This window comes from Centruroides vittatus, unplaced genomic scaffold (assembly GCF_030686945.1).
Source record: "Centruroides vittatus isolate TY-2023 unplaced genomic scaffold, ASM3068694v2 contig_563, whole genome shotgun sequence".
Classification (NCBI taxonomy): domain Eukaryota; kingdom Metazoa; phylum Arthropoda; class Arachnida; order Scorpiones; family Buthidae; genus Centruroides; species Centruroides vittatus.
In genome coordinates, this window is record NW_027122334.1 from 429874 (window position 1) to 454413 (window position 24540).

At 28.2% G+C, this 24540-nt stretch overlaps 1 protein-coding gene and 1 long non-coding RNA gene across 2 annotated transcripts in view; one reads left to right on the plus strand and one right to left on the minus strand.

The window, feature by feature from the left end:
* LOC136978907 (uncharacterized) overlaps window positions 1–24540 on the minus strand; it is a 33376-nt gene that overhangs the window by 5055 nt on the left and 3781 nt on the right. The window lies entirely within an intron of this gene.
* Window positions 18813–20557, plus strand: LOC136978906 (protein mab-21-like 2). The gene has a single exon (XM_067274743.1). It carries the CDS (start codon window positions 18961–18963, stop codon window positions 20056–20058), a length of 1098 nt encoding a protein of 365 aa, XP_067130844.1. The 5' UTR covers window positions 18813–18960; the 3' UTR covers window positions 20059–20557.

Here is a 24540-nt window from a genome sequence, read left to right on the forward strand (position 1 = left end):
TAAAATACTCCAGGAAAACAGTTTTATATTTTATTTTAAACTTTCTTTGGCTAATTATCGACAATATCTTTCATACTGAGTTAAGAATATTTATGAAGTTCTGTGTTAGCATTGTTTAAACTGAACGCATTTAAATACACAGCTGGAATCAAATCTTAATTGTAAAAACAATATATTAGATATCATGCGGACGACAATTAACAATGGAAGAAATATAATAAAATAAAAGAGAAACACCATAAAAATAAATAATGATTATTGCCAATGTTGACCCTCCTGTAGTGTGGTATTGTACGTAATTTACGATAAAAAATAAATGACTGTAAACAGGATCGATATCCCGCTGTGTTCGAAGGCTTATAGACCAACGTACTCTGTATATTGCAAGAATTTCTGCAATAAAATTCTGTAAGACAGTTTATAATGTTTAAAATCCTCTAATTTTTTTCTTTGATTTATAATTAATTTGATAAAGTTTATCCTAAATTACTGCAAAATTGATATTATGTAACTATTTAAGACATTAACAAGAGTTTAAATTCTCTTCTAACTTTTTCAATGAATATAACTAAAGTAACTAGAGGCCGACTGTTTTAACTTGGGGGGAGGTTAAGGAAGCGAAAATAGCCAGAAGGATTAAGCTTAACTGATACCATTTGACGTCGTACTTCAAATGTCTGAACAGAAGCTGGATTAGTTAGGTCTGGTTATTCACTGCAGTCAGTTGTCGGGACTGTGACGTCATAAATCTCTAGGCCGGAAAATACCAACGACAAACGACAGCTGTTCCCAGCCTTCCTTCATTCGGTATGTCGTCTGCCATGAAAGAACAGCATGGATAAATTCGGTAAAAAAGCAAAGCTCGTGCCACTCTTTCCATTTTTCTTGCTTTCTTCTTTATTATGCATCATCTATCAAATTTACTTAAAAACTCCGTTTATAAACAAAAACTGATCGCTCGATTAATACAAGTTTCCTCGTCTAAACCATTTATAATTTTAATTAAGTTTTTCTTCTAGATATCGAAATTCTATAAACTTGTGAAGTTTATTTTTCATTATTATTGAACTGTTAATTCATATACAGATCTAAATCAAGAATTTAATAAATTTCCATTAGTAAGGTTTTATAAATGTTAACAATCGTGGCGATATACGTTACAGTATTGTTCACGTTGGCCAATTATAAAGTATATTAAATAGATTTTTGTAAATTCTTATTTCATCACAATATGAATATTTATTTGGGTTAATGTTACCTTAGGTAGCCAAGATAGCGACTCGTCTCTAATTCCGGCAAGGAAACAGTGGGACACACGTTCTAACCTAACCTAATCTATTCTAATAATTTGGCTGCTAATAATTATGGTAATTTATTAGAATAAGTTAGGTTAGGTTAGAACGTGTGTCCCACTGTTTCCTTGCCGGAATTAGAGACGAGCCGCCATCTTGGCTACCTAAGGTAACATTAACCTTTATTTGTTAATCTCAATTACAAAGAAATTGTAATTTCGGTTACTGGTAAGTTGTTTAATGTCGTTATTCCACTTATTAATTAAAATTTTACTTACTAATAAATGAATGTAAACGTAGATGAAATCCTTTTATAATTAAATATTTCGAACGACAATTAAAACAGTAATATAGATTTAATTATATTTGAAGATTTTTCTGTTACGTGTAATTTAAATTACGGTCTACTGGTCTAGCTAATTAAGAAACATGAAAAATCTTTAATTAAAGACTTTTGTATTTTTGCAATAAATCAATTAGAATGTTAAAATTTGACTAAAATAAACGAAGATAATAGCACTTCTTTCATTTCTGCATGGAATTCGATAACTCGCCATCCAAAGCAGCTTATCGCTGACGATTGCAGTTGCACTTGTTAGATATTCGACAAATTCAAAGATAAGAATTCTTCGGAGAAAAAGTGGCATGTTTCTTAAAATTTGTTACGGTAATGTCGAAGCGTGGAGCATAAAATCGATGGAGCCATGTCTGCAGATTTAACTTACTGCGGATCCAAAGCACCATGCCAAGAATGTCCATCGGTGACCTGGCGCCAAATCGCTTTAATGAAGACGAAAGTCGGGATAAAAGAATTCCTGTCGCTAACTTTACATGGAAAAAAGCACTTCCATTTCATTTTCTAAATTTTCATCCGTTTCAAGTGGTAATCTATTTTTATACTCGCATTTACCTTAAATCATTTCCGAAGTTGATTGAATTTTAATCGATTAGCTTCGCTACGAAATTTATGTTTGTTTCACTAAAACAAATAAACTATCCGACACAAACTCTGTAATAAAAAGTTACTTTTCCTCGGACATTCTCGTAGTTCTTATCCGTGATTTAGAAAAACCTCGGATAGGCTAACTTCTTTTATGAAATAGAAAATAATCATTAATTACTGTAATCGCAATACAAAGAATATTAAAATAATCTATTCTAAGAGAAAGGAACTTCGATGTTAGGGGAATTACGAACGGTTTCTTTGAAATGTATTTTTAGTTTAACTCAAAAAAAATTAACAGTTCTTTGTGATGTACAGAATATAAATAACTAGATATGAATAAATGGATTATATTACAATACTTATTTAGGCCTCAGTCTATTAGTTTAAAGAGAAGTAAAATTATAAAATCAGTAATCAACTTCTAATATTGTTATAGTGAAAACAATACAAAAGTAACAAATATTTTAAAGAATTTTAATGATAATAAGAAATATTTCATAGACTTTCGACGCATTATCTTTAATTACATTTTAAGATAGACTAAACATAATAAATACTTACTTAGAAATATTATATGTAGGCTAGCATTCAAATTTAAAATATTTTAAATATCTATATCTAGTTATTGGTACAAATAACTGTCTTAACTCATGTTTAAAAATGCAGAGTCAAAAACGGTATCCCGTTTCTTACTGTTATTCCAAAAATGTGCTTATACCTTTCCTCTACATACATTTCAAATAGTAAAATACTGTATTTTATCTGGCATCCGGTCTTAGATGCATAATAAATTATTTTTCGGTTTTTTTACGTAAAACTTATTCATTAGAACTTTGTTTACATACAATTTTATAACAGTTAAAAATAATCTTAAATTTTCTGTTTTTTGTATTATATAATTATATGAAAATTGTTTACCAAGGAAATGTTCCTAATGGTTTATGGGCAATTTCCTTTAATTCGTACCAACCGGATATAAAGAAAACAGCCCTTTTTGTCGTCACATCCGGGCATTAACATCAGGAAATGTACAGTACAGTACATTAGCAAACGATTTTAGGTTTGAAAGCATAATTATCTATTTCATGTTTACCAATAAATTATTATTAATTTTGCAGAATTGTGATATTAGAATAAATAGGATCTTTAAAATGAAGTAGAAACGGACATGATTCAGCGAACGTCTGAAATGAGCATTAAAATCCAGATGCCTTGCAGAAGAACCTTTGCCCCAAACCTCATCCGCCATTTACTTTGCTAATTAAGTTTGAACCGAGCTTGTTGGCCAACGATTTCAATAGAAGGGAATCGGTCTAGGAACGAAATGCGATTAACTCTCATCCCATCGTCCGCTCGCACTTTTCCATTAAGCATAGAGGAGAGAAGGTCATGTTTTCCCACTGCTTTTACATGTACATAATCTAATTCGATGCTTGGATAATCGGAAAAGCCATTAGACGATAATCAGATTAAAGAGAAGTGAGTCAAACGAACACTCGTACGCGGGTTGTACGATGAACACTACTCGTATATCCCGTACAAGAGGAGTTTGCTTTTTCATTCACTTCTAAAATAATCTATTTATTGTACGGAGGAGACTAGATCATTTATTTTTTAAGGGCATATTAAGGAGGATAAGCAAACAAAATTATTATATTTCCAAAATATTTGTTTATTATCTCGTTAAGACGGCTTCACTCGATCCAATTTAACAATCACTGCACAATTTCAAGTATTATTTGATGGTTTCTAAACAATTACGGTTAATTGTCGGTCATTTATCAAGTTGGCTTCTCCGAATTGTTTGAAGATCCTCTCGGCTCTAAAACAATTAATGGCTTGCGTCGCCCATTGTTCCATCTCCAAAATGACATTCGTTCGATCTTATCGTGATAATTTACTAGGAGTCACGTGATGCTCTTATCTTTTTTCCCGAGGAACCATTCGGTGTGAAACCGAACACTTCTTTGCTTTCTTCTTAGCAAAATGATCGGATTGTTAGAAACATTTTTTTTTTTTTAAGTCACAATTTGTTTGTTTAACATTTGATGTTTTTGCTAAGATATTTTAACAACTTTTTAACTGATACAACACTGTATAAGATTATGTGGAGTGTCAATACTGATAAGACGTTGTAAACTACATCAACTGCAATATTACACGCCTATCAATAAAAATATTAAATATAGCCTAACTTATGGTTAATTTTCAAGATGATTTGATATCTAAACGAATCAATTTTTGAAATCTTTTCAGTATTAATAGAGAGATATTAATTATTGTTCGTCTAAGATATACTATTGTTATATTAAATTGAATTTTAAAACATATGAACGATTTTCTACTATATATCACAAAATTATAAAAGTAAAACTTATTTTTGTTAGGCTATTTTACACACAAGATATATTATAATACTGATGATTAAAAATATATAACTTATATTAGGTTAAGTACAATAAAATTTTTGCGGTAATTTAGTAAATATTGTAGAAATGAAAATCTAAATTTATACTAAATTCTGGCGATTATATTTGAAATTTATGAGTAAAATTACTAAATAATCTAAAAGTTATCAATTTATAGTGGTATATAGGCCTAATATCAATATTTTGTACTATTAATATGCATCTTGAATATCAGAAAAAATTTAAAATTCGAATTGTGTAATACATTTATGATTTCACAAGCCACGCTGTCTTTAATTAAGACGAGTATCGGACAAAAACTGTAGATATATTTAATTTTTCATCGTTAAAAATGTACAAGTCGAATTTAACCATCTTAAATCCTTTAGAGTGCCAACTACCAAATAAAAAAAAAAATTAAACAACAAGCGAATAAAATAGCCTATATCTTATTCGTTTAGGACTGGAATGCCGAAGTTGTCCAAATATCTACAGCTGGAAGACTGTTTTGTGTTCCCGAATTGTTATCTTGGCTTAGAATCTTAGCTAAAGGCGCTCGAACAAGGAATTTTCATCAATGTCCATCTCTCTTGACATGTCATTGACTAATTCCAAAGTTTCAGAAATCCTTCGATAAAAAATTTAATGGGACGGAATTATCACTGTGTAAATTATAACTGGCGATTTGTTGGTGGTTTGATGCGATTTGTGTGACGATAACAATCGACAATCGAGCGAGAGAGGTGTGCAGAAAGCAACGATAAGATCTGTCGCTTGGGAATGAAACACGATCGTCCGTATTCGAAAGATAAAGTTGGTCGGGGAGATGAGTCTGGAGGTCGTCACCTGGCTTTGTTTCCGTTATCGGATTTTGTCTGTTCTCTTCCAAACTTTTTCAACCTTTAAATAATTTCCAACTCGGCAGATGTACAGATAGGCCTACAACTACTTAGGCCTATATAACTTACTTATTAAAAGAGGACATCGCACGAGTTTGAAAGCTTTCTTCTAAAATCTTTAAGTTTAATTAAGTTATAATTTGCCTTCAGAAAAACATTTCGTATTATTCAACGGTCATTTCAAACTTTCGGTTGAAGTCAATTTAATACTCAATTAGATCTTCGTCCACATCAATGTAACAAATATAATTAAATTAAAATCTTATATGACTTTAAAATAATTGTATTCTTTCTGAAAACTTCAAGTTTCATTCAAATTTAGATCAAATCCAATTATTTATAATTAAACGTGATGCCAAGACGAAATGTTCTTTGGTTGCCAAAAACGGGTTCCCTCATTAATAACTCGGTTGTATGTATGTTCCGACTTCGGTTGTTTAAAATGGAAAAAAAAAGTGTAGGCTACGGTTTTTTAAACGTGTTTGATTGATGCGCCGTTTATCCAGTCAGTGTACACACTATGGTATCTCGTAACCAGAGATGCATGTGTTGAACTCGTTTGCCAACAATCAACAACAGGCACAACATGGACTGAATGAGCACGTGATGTCTCTCGGGGCTAGGACAGGATGTAGTCGTACGTCATATCCGTCGTGTCAAGAAAAAGTCTTCGTAATGAGTCTCTGGTTTATGTTTGGCTTCGTTCTCTTGTTGATTTCGCCCAGTTTATCAAATGCCAATGCAATAAACAAATAAAATTAGAAATTTATTAATTTACAGGATATTATTACAAATTTCAATAACGAAAATCGTTAACTCCAATGGATTATAAGCCCACTATTAAAAATTTAGTAGAAAATAATATGATCGTTTTATGATAAAATGTTTTTCTTTTTATTTTGCATATCAACTTGAAACTATTTGTAAGAAAATATGGAAGTTGAGATTTACAAAAATTAACTGAATAATGAATAATCATTTAGGGATGAAAACTTTTTTACTTTTAATTCAACAAAGACATACAAAAGGGCATATCTCCAGAGATTATTCCGTTTATTAATAGCATCTGCATAACACAAAGATTGAAATAAGCGTCGATCAAGTTCCGATATGAAATATCAAAGGCCTATTGATCTTAAATTATATTTCGAACTCATATGATAAATACTGTATAAAATTACCGATTAAAAAAAACCGTTTATTTTTGAATCAATACGGAAAATCGGTTCTAAAATGAAGGAAAGGAAAACTTATTTAAAGTTTAGTGAAACTAGCTTGGAAATACTTGGCAAGTTCAGAGATTAGTGTACAGTAGCTGGAGATTAGCGAGGTTAGAGTCACGGCTGATTGTAAAACTGTGCATCTACAGTTGATGGTAACGTGGAGTGACAGATTAGGAGGCCGAGTCGGCGAGTGACAACTGAGATTACCGTTGAAGCGAGCAGAAACAGAAATAGTTTTGACGCAGTCTGGCTGACTGTCAGTGAAATGCACGTTCCGCCGGTATTCACTAGAAGTAGTTTCGTCCGTCCGTTTGCCACAAAAGCGGCAGTAGTCCCGTGTCAAGAGTTAATCCAACCGTGATGAAACGCAAAAATATTCTATTAGGCGAATACATTCGAACGAATACCCATTTTTTGTCTTTCTTTTGCTCGTTATACTTTTAAAAAATCGATATATGCGTGCTTTAGTACAACAATTTCAATTTAAACGAAGAGTTACAAAAAGTATAAGCCTAAGATACACAAGTGCTTTAATAATTCCACGATTTATACATTTATAAAAATAAATATGTATAGGCCTATGTATGTGTGTGTCCCTATGCGTGTCTATAGATCCTATCCATTCATTTTTTAGTCTATTAAACTATCATAAATATCGACTAAATTATATGAGATAAAAGATTGTGTTCATCTACTCTTGATTTATCTGAATTTTAAAAAGCTTTATTAGTTTTATTTAATTAGGCATTACAATTTCTATTTTTTCGTAAAAGAAAGTCGATTACGACACTTAACAAATTAAATTAATTTAAATCGCATTAACTTACAAATAATAAATAATATAGCCTATATTTTACTTTAATAATATATTATAAAAGTAGCCATAAAAGTAATTGGAGATTAATTAATTTATACAAATATTGATAATTGAGTGATGAACTTTCGGAATTTTTAGCCAAAATTGTATTTTTGTATGGATAATGTTGTTCATATAATATAGACTGTCAGTGTAATGCTTATATTAATAAATTCAAATGATTTTAAATTAATTTTGTGCACGAATTAATGTTAAATTAAGTAATTTATCGAATTAGTTCAGGTATAATCAGTCTAATTAATCTAATCAATCTTTATCGGTAATTAATTAATTAATGATAAATATTTTGTTTAATATATTATTTGCATTTAAATTTAAAAGGTCTAGATGAACTAAATTCAATGCTCAAAAGATTTATATGATTAATAACATTAAACATGTAAGAATGCTTTAAAGAAGCATTGAAGTCAAAATAAATTTCTCTCTATAAATTTTTACTTATTTCTTTTTATTATTCATTTGTTTATTCTCTAGTAAATTACTATTAGATGTTTAATTAATTTAATTTTTATACCTTATATCTGTATATTTTTCCGACCAAAATTTGGAATTATTATAATAATTTTGTCATATTTTAAATTATTTTCACAGAATTTCTTTCATAATAAATGGACTGCAATGAAGATTTACATAAGAATTAATGATTTGAACAATAATCAAATTCGATCAAATGTTTTTATTTTTATTTTATAAAATGCATTAATAAAATACTTAAAAACGGTTTTATCTTTTAAAACAATATAAGTATAAAAACGCAAGGTAATGTGTCAATATTTAATTAGCAATCGAAAATAAAGAAGAGAAATTATTTATCTAAAACTGTAGTTTTTTTAATATTGGCAAATTATAGAATTTGTAATAATTTAGATTTGCACTAATATCTTTCAAACAAAAGTCTCAAGTTCCCAAGTTTTTAATATTTTATTGATAATCTTATAGTAGCATTACTTGCTTTATTAAAATGCACTGTACTAACAGTAGAAACTCGATTATCCGAAATGACAAAAATAACTCTATACTATAACGTATACATACCGCAAGACCAAACTCTCCATATAACTGGAAATTACTAGGCTATACACTTAACATTAAATTAGATTTTGAGAAAATTAATTTACTTTCAAATACAATAATTGCATTACAGTATTTATAGTTCATGAAACTTTAAATTCACCCATAATACAAAAACAAACAAGTTTCTGTATTACCCGAAAGATCTCCGGTATCCCTCATCCCATCAAATTCGGATAATCGAGTGTTCATTGTCAATTAAATCATTACGAATTATAAAAGTTACGTTTAATCTTACGAATTATAAAAGTTACGTTTAATCTTACGAATTATAAAAGTTTTTGCCGGAATCTGACTAAAATATAACTGATTTAAAAGAAATCCTTGCATATCATATGCTTTTTTAATATTCTAGTATTACGGAAGAATTAAATTTAGTGATCATTACGAATAGATAAGGCCTAATATTTTATTCTTCTATTAATAATTGATTACTATAACGTGTTATATAGAAAGTACAGTATAGTATTTAAAAAGTTCAAAAACTATAAAGTATATATTCAAATCACAGATGTAAAGTATTTAAGTTTACGAAATTTTATAGCCCATTAATATTTCGTATTATTTATATTCATAAATAACTAAACGAAGATCCTAGTTACATTTGAATAACATTCACAGTATGTATACTCAACTTAGAATTGGCTGTGCATAATTTATCAGGAGTGGTTATTTCCAATTAGGATCACGTTTTAAGTGTTTATATTCATTGCTACAGAATGAAGAGGGCAGCCCTTGGATTGATAACCACAGGGTGGTCTTTAGAATGGAAAACGTTTAAATTACACGAATTAGTTTGCATGATGAATCTAGAAAGCATGATATCTAATTATCTGTGAGAAGAGCTCGGCAAACTTAAATTAGACTTTCAAAAGTTTAGAATGTAATCTTAGAAAGATAAATCCTGCTCTATTTAATTACGTTGGGCTCTATCTAATAGCGTAAATACGAATTTAAAAATTTCTTTGAATAAATTTATAACAACTTTTTATTTCTTTTTAACAGTAAAATTAAACAAAACTTTTTGGCCTAGTTTTAATAAAGTGCAATTGAAAAATATTTTTATTTATATTTACATTCTCATTTCGTTTTATTTCAATTAAAATTGAGACTAATTACAATCAAAAAAGATTAATTAAGGAAATGAAAAATTCTGTAATGACCCAAAACTAATTAATTTATTATACGTATACGAAAATAAAACGTAAACTTTATAAGTAATTAATATAAGTTTATGTATATTTATCATCAAATAAGCCTAGCTTATATTTAATAGACAACATTTCACTAGGTTATAATATATACAGAGAGTAATTTAAAAATAACTTTTTAAAATAATGAGTAGATTTTTATATAATCACGTGAATAGTAAAGCATTTTTTAGTGTCAAATAATTTATGTTAATTCATTTTTACTTTAGAATTAAGGATGTAGTTAACTAATTATTATTATTAATACGTAAGTTTAGACACATTTAAACATAGGATAAAGAGGTTGCTCTAAGTAGCTTTGAAGATAAAGAGTATTTACTGGTGTAATTTCAATCCAAATTCGAATGTTACTCGTTTCCATCAAACGAGAGAAACGAAACTATATGAATTATTATGGTTATTTCGCAGAATTCCCAATGGTTGACACGCTGCAATTCGACAGATGTTTCTTGACGTAACTCGACACCAGAAAGTTTTGCCACTGGAGTGAAAAGTTGCAAAGATGAGACAACAGCTGTCAGAAGACGATCACGTTGGAACCTGGTTCCGTTCCGCACAATTACTCGTCGCCATTACATTCGCAATCTTCTAATTCTCCCTCATTCGCGCTAGTAATTAAGGAATGGTTGCTTTCCAAAGTCCGTCTTTCGTTATCTTAAATATGAAACCTAATTCTACATCACCGACATCATCCGCTGTGCTATTTACGTAGAAGTTTTATGTTTAACTTTTATCAGAAATAAAGGACGAGGAATTTTCACAGTTGTGGACTTTCTTACAAATTACGTGTTTTTTGCCAATTTATATGCAATTAATGTAATTCATTAACATTAAGGAAACCATCTGTTCTTGACTAAAGAAAATATCCTCATTGAAAACCCGCGGGAATCCAAACCATCCCATTAGCAATGGATGTCAGTTCCGAACCCGAGTAATTTTCGGAATTCCCGAAAGAGTCGAATCTTTGTAATGGAGGTAAGCCGAACGTAGACAAGACTTCTCTCGGTAATTACTTGAGTAAATATAACAATAACTCGAGCCTCGTTAAATAGAACTGGATAAACAAATATAATCCCGTCTCTTATACAGCTTTTCCTGTAATTTATCTTCGCTTATTTATTTATCTTACAATTAAATATTTTGAAATATCAAATACCTTACAGCGATACGTATAAATTATTCATATCATTATTTTGTAAAATATAATCTATATAACTTATTTCTCTATTTAAATATAATTTCTTTAAATTTCAAACTGAGCTAGAAAGGTTTGTTAATATTGACTCTAATAAAGTCTCTTGAAATTTTAAAACGAGTTGATAAGAATTACTTAAATCTAAAGTATTTCCAAAATTATTTACATTAATTAAAACTCCCTTTATTCTTAATTCATTCGTATGGATATAAAAAATTCAGTTCTCGTAAACATGGTTTTAAATTACATAAGATAAATATTGTTTTCTTTCTTCTTAAAACATAATGATTAGCTCAGCAAATTTTAAAATAGTCTGCAAATAATTTCTATAAGAATTATTTGCAATAAAAAATACGTATTAAGAAGGATAAAACATTTATGTTTAAAGTTGTTTATTAACGTATAATTTAAATATCTAAAATATTTAATTATTAAAATTGTAAAACATAATTGAATTGAGTGGAATATGTAAATGAATACGTAACAAAACAGAAAAGATAATATCAAGTAAAACACAATGAGAAATAAAATATGTATTAATACTGTGATCATTTACATAAGAATTTATGCCTATAAAATATTTAAGTTAACGAATCTCGGAATCTGTAAATGTAATATAGGCTATATTAATTTTTTAATATATTTATTTACATAATATATAAATTATCAATTAAACTAATATGTAAGCCAATTAACTAAGAGAAACAATCGTTTAGTTCTATAGAATTGTAACATTACGGTCTTATAACTTAAATTAGATTGAACTGTAATAAGCTTTATTTTAAAATATGAACGATTAAGTTTGCATTATTAACGAATTTTTGATGGAGTTATCTCAAATTAATAATTTATATTTTATATTGTAGTGTTTTACTTATTCAATAAATGTAATATTTTATACAGAAGTTATAAATAATTAAATTGCATAAAAATTTTCCAACTTAATGGTGACTAAATGATAAATTCCTTCTATTAAAATCTGATTTCGAGAAGACTTAAATGACATTTTAAAAATTACTTAAGTTAAGAATTAAAAGTCGATTTACGTTTTGAAGACGAAGATTTGCTTACGTATCATTCATTTTAAAATAAATAAATAAATATTTTTAATAAAGGAGAGATTTATTTATATTAGAAAGAAATATAACATAAGCCTTTACAAATAAACAAACTTTACTTTACTCATTTCTTTAAATATAAAGTATTGTGTAGACTTATTGATAGGACTTATCTTTAAGGGAAAGAACATAAATATCATTTCTGTTATTTAAATTTTAAAACATTTAACCATTATGAATGGTCTATTGTTAGTGAGAGTCAATTCTGATTTGACTTTTATTAGGCTATATAACTAATGTTAGAAGTTTAATTACAGTTTTCTTATTTTAGTTAAATTTTGTACTGTATGTTAACCACACGATAAAAATATATTATAGTTACATAAAATAATTACACTGTCTATTATAAAAATAAGAAAATTCGAGTTTTTAATTAGGATACAGATTTATACTAATTATGTTTGTTCTGATAGTTTTATTTTAAAATTTATGTATGATTTAAGAGCAATAATACAAAATAGATGTTTATTATTTCTATTTAAAATTGCCAATTGCATTAAACCGATTTTTTATAAATAATATCAATATATACAATGTCGATTAATACTTTGGATATTCTTATTCATATTTATTCATTTTTATTTTTTAATTTATTACTGTTGATAAAATTAATCAATTTTTCATATATATAGGCCTACATATATTATATAAATTATTAATCTTCATTAAATATTTTATCGTGAATTCGATACAAGAACAGAGTTCACGTAATCCTCGATACTAAGCATTGGCCTCTTATTTCATATATAATGCAAGTTTAATTATAGTTTTCTTATTTTAACCGTGTAATTGTATGTTAACTGCACGATAAAAATATATTAGCCTATGGTTACCTAAAATAATTACATTGTTTATTATAAAAATGTTTTAATGTTTATTATCGTGGATTAGGTGAACTTTGTTTTGTGTTGATTCTTCTCTTGATAAAAGGAAGTTCTTTTTACGAATTCTATAATTATAATAGCATTTTAAACACATTTTAGTAGTTTAGTTTCAATAGTTTTTGTTATAAAATTTCTTTTTCTTATTATTTTATAATGTACCAATATTCATATTATTGCAGTAGAAAGAAAATAAACTAAAATTTTAGTGTTATAAATGCTAGGCCTCAGAATAACATATGTTTAATTTTTGATATAGCCTATACAAATAAAAGTTGTGTGTTTATTTTAAGCATATAACTTTATATATATATATATATGTATATATACTGCTAGAAACAATCATTTTTCTCCCATCTTAGAATTGAGCATTAACTTCATAAGCAAATTTAAGCTTATAATATCGAAATAAACGAAAGTTGAGATGCAGAAACTATAAAAATATTAGTTCAACCTTTTATTTATAATCATTTGTATAAATGTACAGTACATTAAGTAGGTTTAAAAAATAAATTATAAAATAATTCTGTATTACGCACATTTAAATGTATAAACATGTTTTAATTACGAAGAAAAACTTACTAAACGAAAGAAATTTATAACAAGTTTCTCATTACAATAAGCTTAACTTATGGCATATGAATTTTAAAGGAAATGTTTATTTGCAAATATAATTTTTTATTAAGTCTGGAATATTGTTTCATATTTACATTACATCTCGTTACCATTTTTATAATATTTTCTACAATTTAAATTAGTTTTATCGTTCTTTAGAAGATTTATATGAGTTTGTTAATTAAAAATTCAAGATTTTATGTATAAAAAACCTCCATTCTTAATATAATTGTTTCTTTTATTTAACTTAAATAAATAAATAACAAATTTTTAAATTTCTGTATTAATAAACTGTGTTTTATTAGATCTAAAAATTTACTATAAGCTTAAATAATTTATTATGACATTTTGTACGTACATATTCTAATTTTCTTGTTAATTTTACGTTAAAATAATAATTATATTTTTAAATTTATAGTATTAATTCAAAAAGTAGTTTCTTTATTTACAAAATAATTGCATAACAACATCAAAAATAAGAAAATATAAGAAAACAGCTGTGGAATTTGTAGGTATTTTTTACCGATCGAATGTTGTACTACTTCTGCTATCCGATATTAGTTTTAATGACAGGTATTAGGCTTTAGGGAGGTGGGAGGTGTGCGGTGATCAATTAATCTCGTTCCCTAAGGTATGAAAATCATTATCGCAAGACCCTCTGCGGGTCAGTTTCTGCAACATCCATTAGGAGGACTGTCAGGAGTTCTGGAATTCGACGAATCTCTGGAATAATTTCCAAATAGGAACAGGCGATTGAATCGCTTAACGATTATTTACCGAACGTTTGAAGGAAATTGATACGTCAGTCCACGCCGTTCACCACCCATTGGGGAGAAACGTTTATCAAATTGTTAAATATTGTTTATTTAGCGTTTCCGTCTGAAGTACCGGTATCTCTGGCACATGTCACCAATCAAACGCGCCAATGTAAACACTTTTCACGTATCTACTCTTCCATGCAATATTAAGCTTCTTCTATCGTTTGGCTATTTTCCTGATCGAAACTGTTAATAATATTACACCAATTTGAAGTTCCAAATCGACGAGAAGGATATTTAAAATGCTCTAACTTAATCGTGTATTAATTAGTGCTCTAAGCAGGCCTGCGTACTAATTATAAATAAGATCAGAACGCCAAGAATCTCAAATTATCTAGAATCTGATCTTGATTAATTTATTATTTTACGGAATATAATTTAAAATATTTTACTGAAAACTGTTTAAATAATAACTATTTTTATTATTTATATATTTTATTTTTTTAAATCATAGAATCTCTGCAATTTTTTTATGTCAAACTGAATCTCTTTTCGCTAAAACTAAGGCCTATATAAATTTAATTTACATACAAAGTAATGTACCGTACTTTTGTAGGTTATTCAGTAATTTCGTTTAAATTCCGAAAAATCAAATCGTAATGTATTTTTGCATCCGAAAACTAGATTCGAATAAAATTGCTGTAACGTAGATAGAATCTAAAACAACCTTTACAACTATAATTTAGTTAGCCTATAGGGCTTATGTTGCATGACTTACCTACAGAACACACTGATAAGGAAGAAACAAAAAACTTAGTTTATTAATTTCATTAAAACGATCTAATAGTGTGATAATGCAATATTTAATTCAATTAATAGTATTTTCCTATTAAAGTATTTTCTTATTTTTAAATAAAATAAAATCTAATTTCATTGTAAATTTTACCTACCAATAAAAACTTCTTTATAAGTAAATTATATTGATAAAATCTATTCTATTCCTCTTTTATAAAAACATATGATCTTTATAAATAGTTATTGATACATTCCAAACAAATTTCGATAAATTTATAGAAATTTTAAAATAGGTTTTTGTTTACGAATGAGTCTTTCTTTTCGTCAGCAAAATATCAATAGTAACACGTTATATTTTACAAAAGAGTTATTTTCGTTTCTTCACATTTGTTGATTTAAAGAAATTGAATTTTCTGAGTTTTATTAATCTGGATTAATTTAAATGTTTTTAAAAAATGTTATTTAGTATTATAAATTTTAATAATTTTAAAGAGATATTGGTAAACTTAATTTATATAGGCCTAATTTATTCAGGAATATCGGTGTGTGAGATATTCCTGAATAAAGAGTGATGTTAAAGATGCTCAGTGTCTACTTATGCACCTAGTTGTGAAGTAAAGAAGAATTCATTTGTATAAATCTTTCATTTAGGTACGAAGAAATATATAACTAATTAGATTATTTTTTCGTCTGCTCGTTTACAGTAAAATTAATTTACAACATTTGTCAATTTTAGGGGAATTTTTCTATATTCTTTGGAAAAGTGTAAAGAAAATATGATTTGATTCTTTCAAATGTTTCAGAAAATGAATTAGTTTACAAAAACAGTTGCTAGAATAACTAAACTGAAGCAGCACCATTCAAAATTGTTCACGTATAATTTATATCAGGAAAAAAACTGATATATTCTAATGTTGAAATGCACAGTAATCGACTAATAGATTATAATGTCAACAGAGACAAACTGTTCTTAATCCCGACAGCTTAACAATATCTTTCGAATAAACCCTCATATCAATTTTAAACTTGAGAATTCTAAATTCGGTTTATAGAGAGACAAAATAGATTACATCAAGTAAAATTGATATTAATTAGATTACGTTTAAAAAATAAACGGGAATATAATTGTTTAATAACATAAATCTAATTTGTAAAATGAAATATGTCATATTATGAGCTTATAAAAATATTTTAATACGTCCTCTGCTATCGCTACTTACAAAAATGTATTAATTAATGGTAAGGCTTACGATTATGAATTTATGATTACAAAAAGAAAAACTGGTAAACTGGTAAAATAGTACCATTTAAACAAACATTATGATTAATTTAAATCAGTCTTAAATAATAGACACGGTATTAATTGACTTTCTTAACTTAGTAACTTATAAGGTCTATTAAAAAATTATTTATAAATATATTTTACATATGCTTAGACTCATATCTTAAAGTTATATAATGTATCGTGCACTACACGAACTTTCTAAAAAGTACATTTATGCTCTTTCAAATGAAAATAAGATTTTTTATAAAACGGATATAGTATCATGAATCAATCATGAGATTACTCCTACTAATCTATTCAGCATAACGGGAATGTATAGATTTGAATACCTGTGTTATTATGTTATAGGCTACTAATTTAAGCAATTTATCTTATAAATGCAAATTCAGTCAAATTGCGTTTGAGCGTTTTGAGTTTGAGAGAAAGATTAATGGGTCAATTCCTATGGAAAGCAACCATCAATAGGAAAACAGAGCAGAAGATCGATATCAGTAAAGGGTAGCTTCCTACTGCAGTAGCAGAAGTCTCCCTTTTGTAATATTACGTATGTCTAAACACTAAATATGAAAGTAGAAAAGAAAAAAAATTGTCCTTATCTTATCATCTCGATGTCCCACTTTTAAAAGTAAATAGACCAATTATGTAATTTGTGAATATTATATTTATTTTCGAAATTAGAGAAGTGACTCTTTTTTTTTACACGAGTAGCAACTAATTTCATTACGTTTTTAACTGCATTAAAAACGTAACTACGGGTTCTAATTATACGCTTTAATAATCATAAATTACAAATTTCAAAATGAAAGGTAAGATTAGATGCGATCGTTTAATAATAGAACTAGTTGAAGTGAGTAAAACATTTAACTAATGTTGCATCGACGGTAATAAAATGTAGAAGATTAATTAATCAACGGAAAAGATTATCTATTTTTACAAAAAAAAGATAAAAAGAAATGTATATTTAAGAGAAAGCAACTCTTCACCATTGAAAAAAACAATAACTATAATTTATCATACCAGAAATTAAATGACATTGATAAGCTAAGTAACGTGAAACCAGTTTTTTTCTTCTTAAATTCAGGTTTATAGTTGACTGTGAAGAATTAATCTTTTTAAAGAAATTCAATATTACGTCTACGCAACTTACAGATCAATTTGTAAAATCCCCTATTAACTTTAAATATCTCCATTTGCCTAAAAGCGTAATATAGGCCTACATTAATTTAGGATAATTAAAATTAATTTAATAGTTTTTTCAATTATTAAGACATATCGACGATCCTCGTTCAATTAATTACTCTTGATTTTTCAAACTAAATTCAATGCAAAATATATATATTTCTAAATTATACAAATTACATTTTTTATCATTTAATAGGATCTATACAGAATAATTAGGCCGGATACTGGTTACGTTTATCGATTAAAAAAATACTAAATGCTCAACTTTTTTAATTATCAAGATATTTTTTTAATATAAAGGTTTTATCTTTACGTTTTATATTTTTATTAGAAGGAAAGTAATTCATTATTTCCTATTTTGGATTTGATCCGAATAGTTTATACAAAAAAGGTTCATTTATAAATTGAATTGAAAGAATGATTAATTCATATGGACTACTGGAATTAAGTTAAATTAAGTAAATGACGATATTCAAAAAAATGTTTAACTGTAAATATATATATATATATATTTTAAATAAGGCCCGAATCGGATCAACGACCCTCAGTTTCGAAGACGTGGACGAAAAATTGTGTAAACGAGAATGCAAAGTTAACAAAATTATTCTCAAATAGCTCGGTCTAGAAGAAACTCCTATCGACTTACAACATCTTTCTGCCCCCAACTTCTTTCATCCCGCCTTCTTCGACCATTTGACTGATAGTGACAATTTCGCTAAACCCCACCTACTCAAATTTGGGGAGGTTCCGACTGTCGACAGATTCTCGATTATATATTACAAGCAAATGGAAAGATAAATTAGCTAATACAGCAGCTATCTACTTACGTATTTTGAGGGCGGAAGTCCAGTGCGGGTCATTTAAAGATTTTTGTTTCGTTCGAACCTTTCGAGCGGGCATTACTGCATGGGCAGAAGGTTGTTGCGAACGGTCCGACCGGCGGCGCAATGTCTGCACAGAATCCATGCTGACGGCTGGAGTAGCGACGTTGCGACCTCCTCGTCTCATTGGCGGTTTGTCTTTCGTGGGAGGATCTTGCAAGGAACGCCTCCTCGGTAGTGTGGGAAGTCGCGTACTTGGTCTATGTTCGTAGATCAAGCAGACTAGATGTCACGTTCGTCTGTAGGTAAATATACGATCTGTACGGCGACTGTCGGCGTCATACGGTGACGTTGGTTTGCAGTCGGTCGCCGTTCTGGCAACGATGCTCGTACCGCCGGACATGATGGCTGCACAGTCGAAACTCCTTTATCAATTGAACAAATTTTACGGCGAAAGAGTACAAGTGAGAAAGGCAACCATTGCCAAAACGGTGAGAGAAGTTTGTAAAGTGGTTCAAGATGTATTGAAAGAGGTGGAAATTCAGGAGCCTAGGTTTATTTCTTCGTTGAGCGAGTGCAATAGTCATTACGAAGGGTTAGAGGTAATATCTCCTACAGAATTCGAAGTGGTTCTCTATTTGAACCAAATGGGTGTGTTCAGTTTCGTGGACGACGGTTCTCTACCGGGCTGCGCCGTGTTGAAGCTAAGTGACGGTCGCAAGCGTTCCATGTCCCTCTGGGTGGAGTTCATTACCGCCTCGGGTTACTTATCGGCCCGAAAGATTCGATCCAGATTCCAGACTTTGGTGGCTCAGGCCTGCGACAAGTGTAGTTATCGAGACACGGTGAAAATGGTAGCCGACACCACAGAAGTTAAACTCAGAATCAGAGAACGGTACGTAGTTCAGATAACTCCAGCCTTTCGGTGCACGGGCCTGTGGCCTCGGTCTGCGGCTCATTGGCCTATCCCTCATATTCCTTGGCCTAATCCCAACTTGGTTGCGGAAGTAAAAGCGGAGGGTTTTGACCTTCTGTCTAAGGAATGCGTAACTTTACAGGGAAAACAATCGTCTATGGAAGGAGACGCCTGGGTGCTTAGTTTTACCGAAGCCGAAAATCGACTCCTTCAAGGTGGCTGCCGACAAAAATGTCTAAGTATTTTAAAGACTCTGAAAGACAGGCATCTAGATTTGCCTGGAAATCCAGTAACTAGCTATCATTTGAAGACTCTTCTCTTATACGAATGCGAGAAGCATCCCCGAGAATTAGAATGGGACGAGACTTGCCTGGGGGACCGTCTAAACGGTATTCTTTTGCAGCTGATTTCTTGTCTTCAATGTAGAAGGTGTCCTCACTATTTCCTACCTCAACTCGACCTTTTTAAAGGAAAATCTGCGAGTTCTTTAGAGAATGCGGCTAAGCAATCTTGGAGACTAACGAGGGAACTTTTAACAAACGGAAGGTCTCTCGAAAAACTATAAATTAATATACTGTTACATTCCTGATTTTTCGTCGTCATTGTCAAGTGCCAGTGAATGTTTCTACATAAATGACAATCTTAAAAGTATCTCTAGGCTTTAGACTGTGACTAGACCGGATTTCCTCTAGGTATGGCTTTATAGATTAGTTCCCTAACAATCTTAAATTTTCGGTCATCCTAGTAAAAACATTTCAATATCAGAAAGTGGTTGTGCCGAATCTGTAGCCGGACTCTACAGCCAGTTAGAATATCTTCCCTTTCGACTACAAAGAACGACCGAAAATTCTTTATTGACTATTGTCTTCGATCTTTCTGAAAAGGTAAATATTGTAAGGATGGTAATCATTTTTGACTATTTCTCTCCAATATTAGGTACTTTATCTTTGACATTATTACATGATCTGTAGAATGATGATGGTGAAGCTGTTGTACAGATTTTGTACAGTAGATATGTAATTTGTGAAAACTTGTACATAATACAGTTCATATTCAAAAAAGCATCTGTCTGTCTGTCTTATTCAAAAATTATAATATCTTAGAGTAATAATAAATTTATTAAATATGTTTCCGTTTAAAATAATTCTATCGTTGATTAGATGAATTATTGGCGACCAAACGTGGTTTTACATATAAGAGAAATAAGCCGACAATGTTAATACAGACTTATTATTATTATTACAAGCAATAGAATTCAACAAATAACTACTTACTATAATTACGTCTTTTCTGTTTGAAATAAATATAAGTTTATTTTAGAAAATTAATAAAAAATTTAACTGATTATTTTTTAAATATAAGAATATAAAATTTAAATGTACTTAGTCATGTAATTACATTTTTTATTTTAATCTGTTATTATACCATTCTTCAAAGTTAGTTTAGTTTATAGATTCTCTGCAATGCGGTATAATCAAAAATATTTTTCATATAGTTATATTATAACCTTTTTTATTGTTATTATTATTATTATTATTATTATAAACGATAGCCTAAACATTCATTTAAGAATTAGAATTCTGGCAATTATTTTTAAAAGGCCTAATTCATTGATTAAGCAGATTTTTCTTTCGTATTTTTCTATTTTTAAGTATATATAAGTAGATTGTTTCTTTATTAATTCAGGTCTGTGTTATGATTCCTTTAATCTTTAAAATAAAAATAACTTTAAATTCAGATACTGTGATCCAAGAAATGAATAATTTGCGTATTACAATAACAGCGACATAATACAGTTACACAAATTGAAAAATTTAAATAAAACTTATTTTGAAAATGAAAATCTTCAAATTAGAAAAGCTTGGTTATTTAATTATTTCTCTTGCTGCAAGTTTCATTTGTTTCAAAAGGGAGCATACAGATGCAATTTAATAAAATATGCTACATTTTATTTTATTGAAAATATAAATAAGTTTTTTACCTTTCTTTATATATTAATAATCATGGAGAACATTTATATTGATATTATGTTTTTATGAAGTTTATTTCTTACTGTAATTGCAGCAAATTCATATAAGTTGAGCTTTATCACAGCCGTATTTGCCGTTTCGTATGATTTTTAAATTCATTTTGGCTTTACGTAGAGATTTGAAATTTTTATTTAATTAAGATAAGTGTATATCAGTATTTAATTAATTATGAGTCTGTACATACACTGTTTAAATATCTCGCTAAATAAGTTGGAAAATGTTTTAGATATAACGACGAATCGGTCAATATTTGGTCTATTCTAATGTAGACTTTTAAATAGCATTATCACATTAATAAATTTCTGTAGAAGATGTTATTTCCAATAATTTCCCTTTCGTGAGTGCTGACATGCGACACGTGCGTTTGGCACGTGTCTCGGTTGTCATGTGTCATGTCCTCTGACGTCATTCGGTATCATGTTACAATGACAACATAGAAAAGTGTTTGAAGTAGCCTATGGTGATATCCAAAAGTGCTCTATAAAACATTACTTTTGTGTTGTTTAAACGTCTGAGATTTCAATCGAACAGTTAACAGTTAACTACTGACATCAGTCCGAAAAATAATCTTCAACTAAAAAAGTTTTTCTGTATTCTAAAGTACAATTGATCCAGAACGTTTGAATTTAAAAAAGGAAACAATTTATATGCATTCAAATTAGCAAAACTTTGAATTATTTGCCGAAGTAAAACGATAAAGACAACTGCCCAATTATAATTCTGAATAATTTGCTTTAGAATAAATAAATAATATATATAATTTATTTTATTAATCAAAATCGGGAACAATTTTCGTATTAAAAATTGCTATTAAATTTTAGTTAGTATATGAAAGTAGCTATTTAAATTAATGAAATATAACGACATAGAGACATATGAATAGATTCGTTGAAACTTTATTCAAAACCTATTATTATACAATCGATGATGAGGTAGAGGTATGCAGTCATGCAAATAAGAACCATGAGTCAATATGAGTTGCTGTCTACATTTGAATTATGGAAGGGAAATACCTAGTTTTGAACCGTTTCATAAGAATAGAATTTTTGTATTATTTATAATTCTTTAAATTGTATTTTTTCATATATTTATAAAATCTTAGCAATTAAAACAACGTTGAAATAATTTTTAACAACAGAGACGAAAAAATGCTAAATGTATATAATAACTAAAAGATCAGCCTTTTCAAAAATGGTGATAACGACATGAATCAATGTTTAAAGCCATGCTATCATATAAATAAAATGTCTTTTGAATAAATGACAGCTGAATATATTATTTTTTATTTTTTCTGAAAGAATGCAGTTTGTATTATTGCGCTTATTATAATACGTTCTTGATTTAGAGTCACATAAAAAATTTATATTAAAAAATATAAAATAAAATAATAATAATAAATTTCCTCAGAAGATTTTTATATATAATCAGAAGATATAACTTATAAACTTACTATTTTAAAATATATATATTTTAAAAAAAGCTTCGTTGAAATTGTCTTTAAAAAATTTTAAAGTAGAAATAATAATAATATATTCATTTTCTTAAAATATTTTAGAGATTTAGTTTATATTAACTTATCATTTTATAATGTATAATAGAAACAGAGCAAAAATAAGTAAAATAAAATAAAATTCATTCGGCTCAGTAGCAAATTATTCCTTGGGTTCCCAAATAGTAATAATTATATATTAAGTTCCATTTATAAACATTAAAAAAAACATTCAGGGGATTCCGAGATTACTTAGTTCTTAGAGTCTTTAGTGTATTAATTCCCACGGATTAGAATTTATTATTCAAGAAAATAACTATCAGTATTAAAATTGAGAATTTATGAAAATCCAAATTGAAAACACTTATTTTGACATTCATTAACTGAAAAGGGTGTTCTTGTAAGTTATAATGTTACCCGTTTATTTGAAAAAATGCATTATATCTTTTGTAAATCTTAAAATACAGTTTTGAAATTTAGAAAATAAAATAACCTTTAATAGTTAAATTTAAAAACAAACTAAAACCTATACTATTTTAAAACATAAATTAAATACTAATTATTATCTGATTTAAAAATAAAATTTCTTTCAGACTCTAGAAAGACAAACTACATAAATCGTAAGTCTATATCCAAGAGTAAATGGGACTTACAAAAGTTTAGCTTATTTATATATTTAATAAAAATAAAAACAAAGTATTTAAATAATTTAGATGTTTGTATTCTATTTAAAGCAAGAAAAGATTTCATTTTAAAGATAAAATTTTGCATTTTTACATAAGTTAATATAGTCGAATTGATACTAATAGTCGGTATCATGTAGAATAATGGGCCTATATATTGATAGATATAGAAAATAATTTTAAACTATGTGTTCTAGCTATAAAGCGCGTGTAGTTTATATTATTTTTTAAATAATATATTTCATTGTAGCATTGCCAATAGTTTATAAGAACCGTATACAAACAATTTCCCTTTAATCAATATCAAATGATGGTAATGTATTGTGAAAAATTTATATTGTATCAATATGCATCACCTTATTATAATTTTTACGCTTGCCTCTACAGCAATCTATAAGCTGATGAAATTAATTGGCTAATATTTTAATAAAAGAACAAATTAAAATTTGTCTTACATAAATTATTTTATATCTTGTCTAATAAAAATTCTGTTACATGTTTTAGATTAAATAATTTTACATAAGACAAAATTAATTTTGGGGTTGGATCTTGTTTTGGTTCCTCCCAGACTCTTTCATCGGGTGACACATCCATCTTCCTCGTGATGCATTCTTTTTTTCATTTTAGCTTTAAAAAAAGAGAAAAACTAAGAGCAAAGCCATTCTTTCTCTTACGAAAAAAAAGCTATAAAAGTTTTAGTGTTTTATAACAAACGTACAGTACTTAAATAGTTTTCAAAATGCAATATGACACATCTATTAAAATTAATTTTATTTAAGAACAAATTCATATATTTACCGAAAACAATCAATAATTCAAAAATGTAAAGAATAATTTTTCTGTAA

Bases quoted from the DNA above. Each gene is read 5' to 3' on its own strand.
- LOC136978906 (XM_067274743.1), top strand. From the start codon at position 18,961: ATGCTCGTACCGCCGGACATGATGGCTGCACAGTCGAAACTCCTTTAT.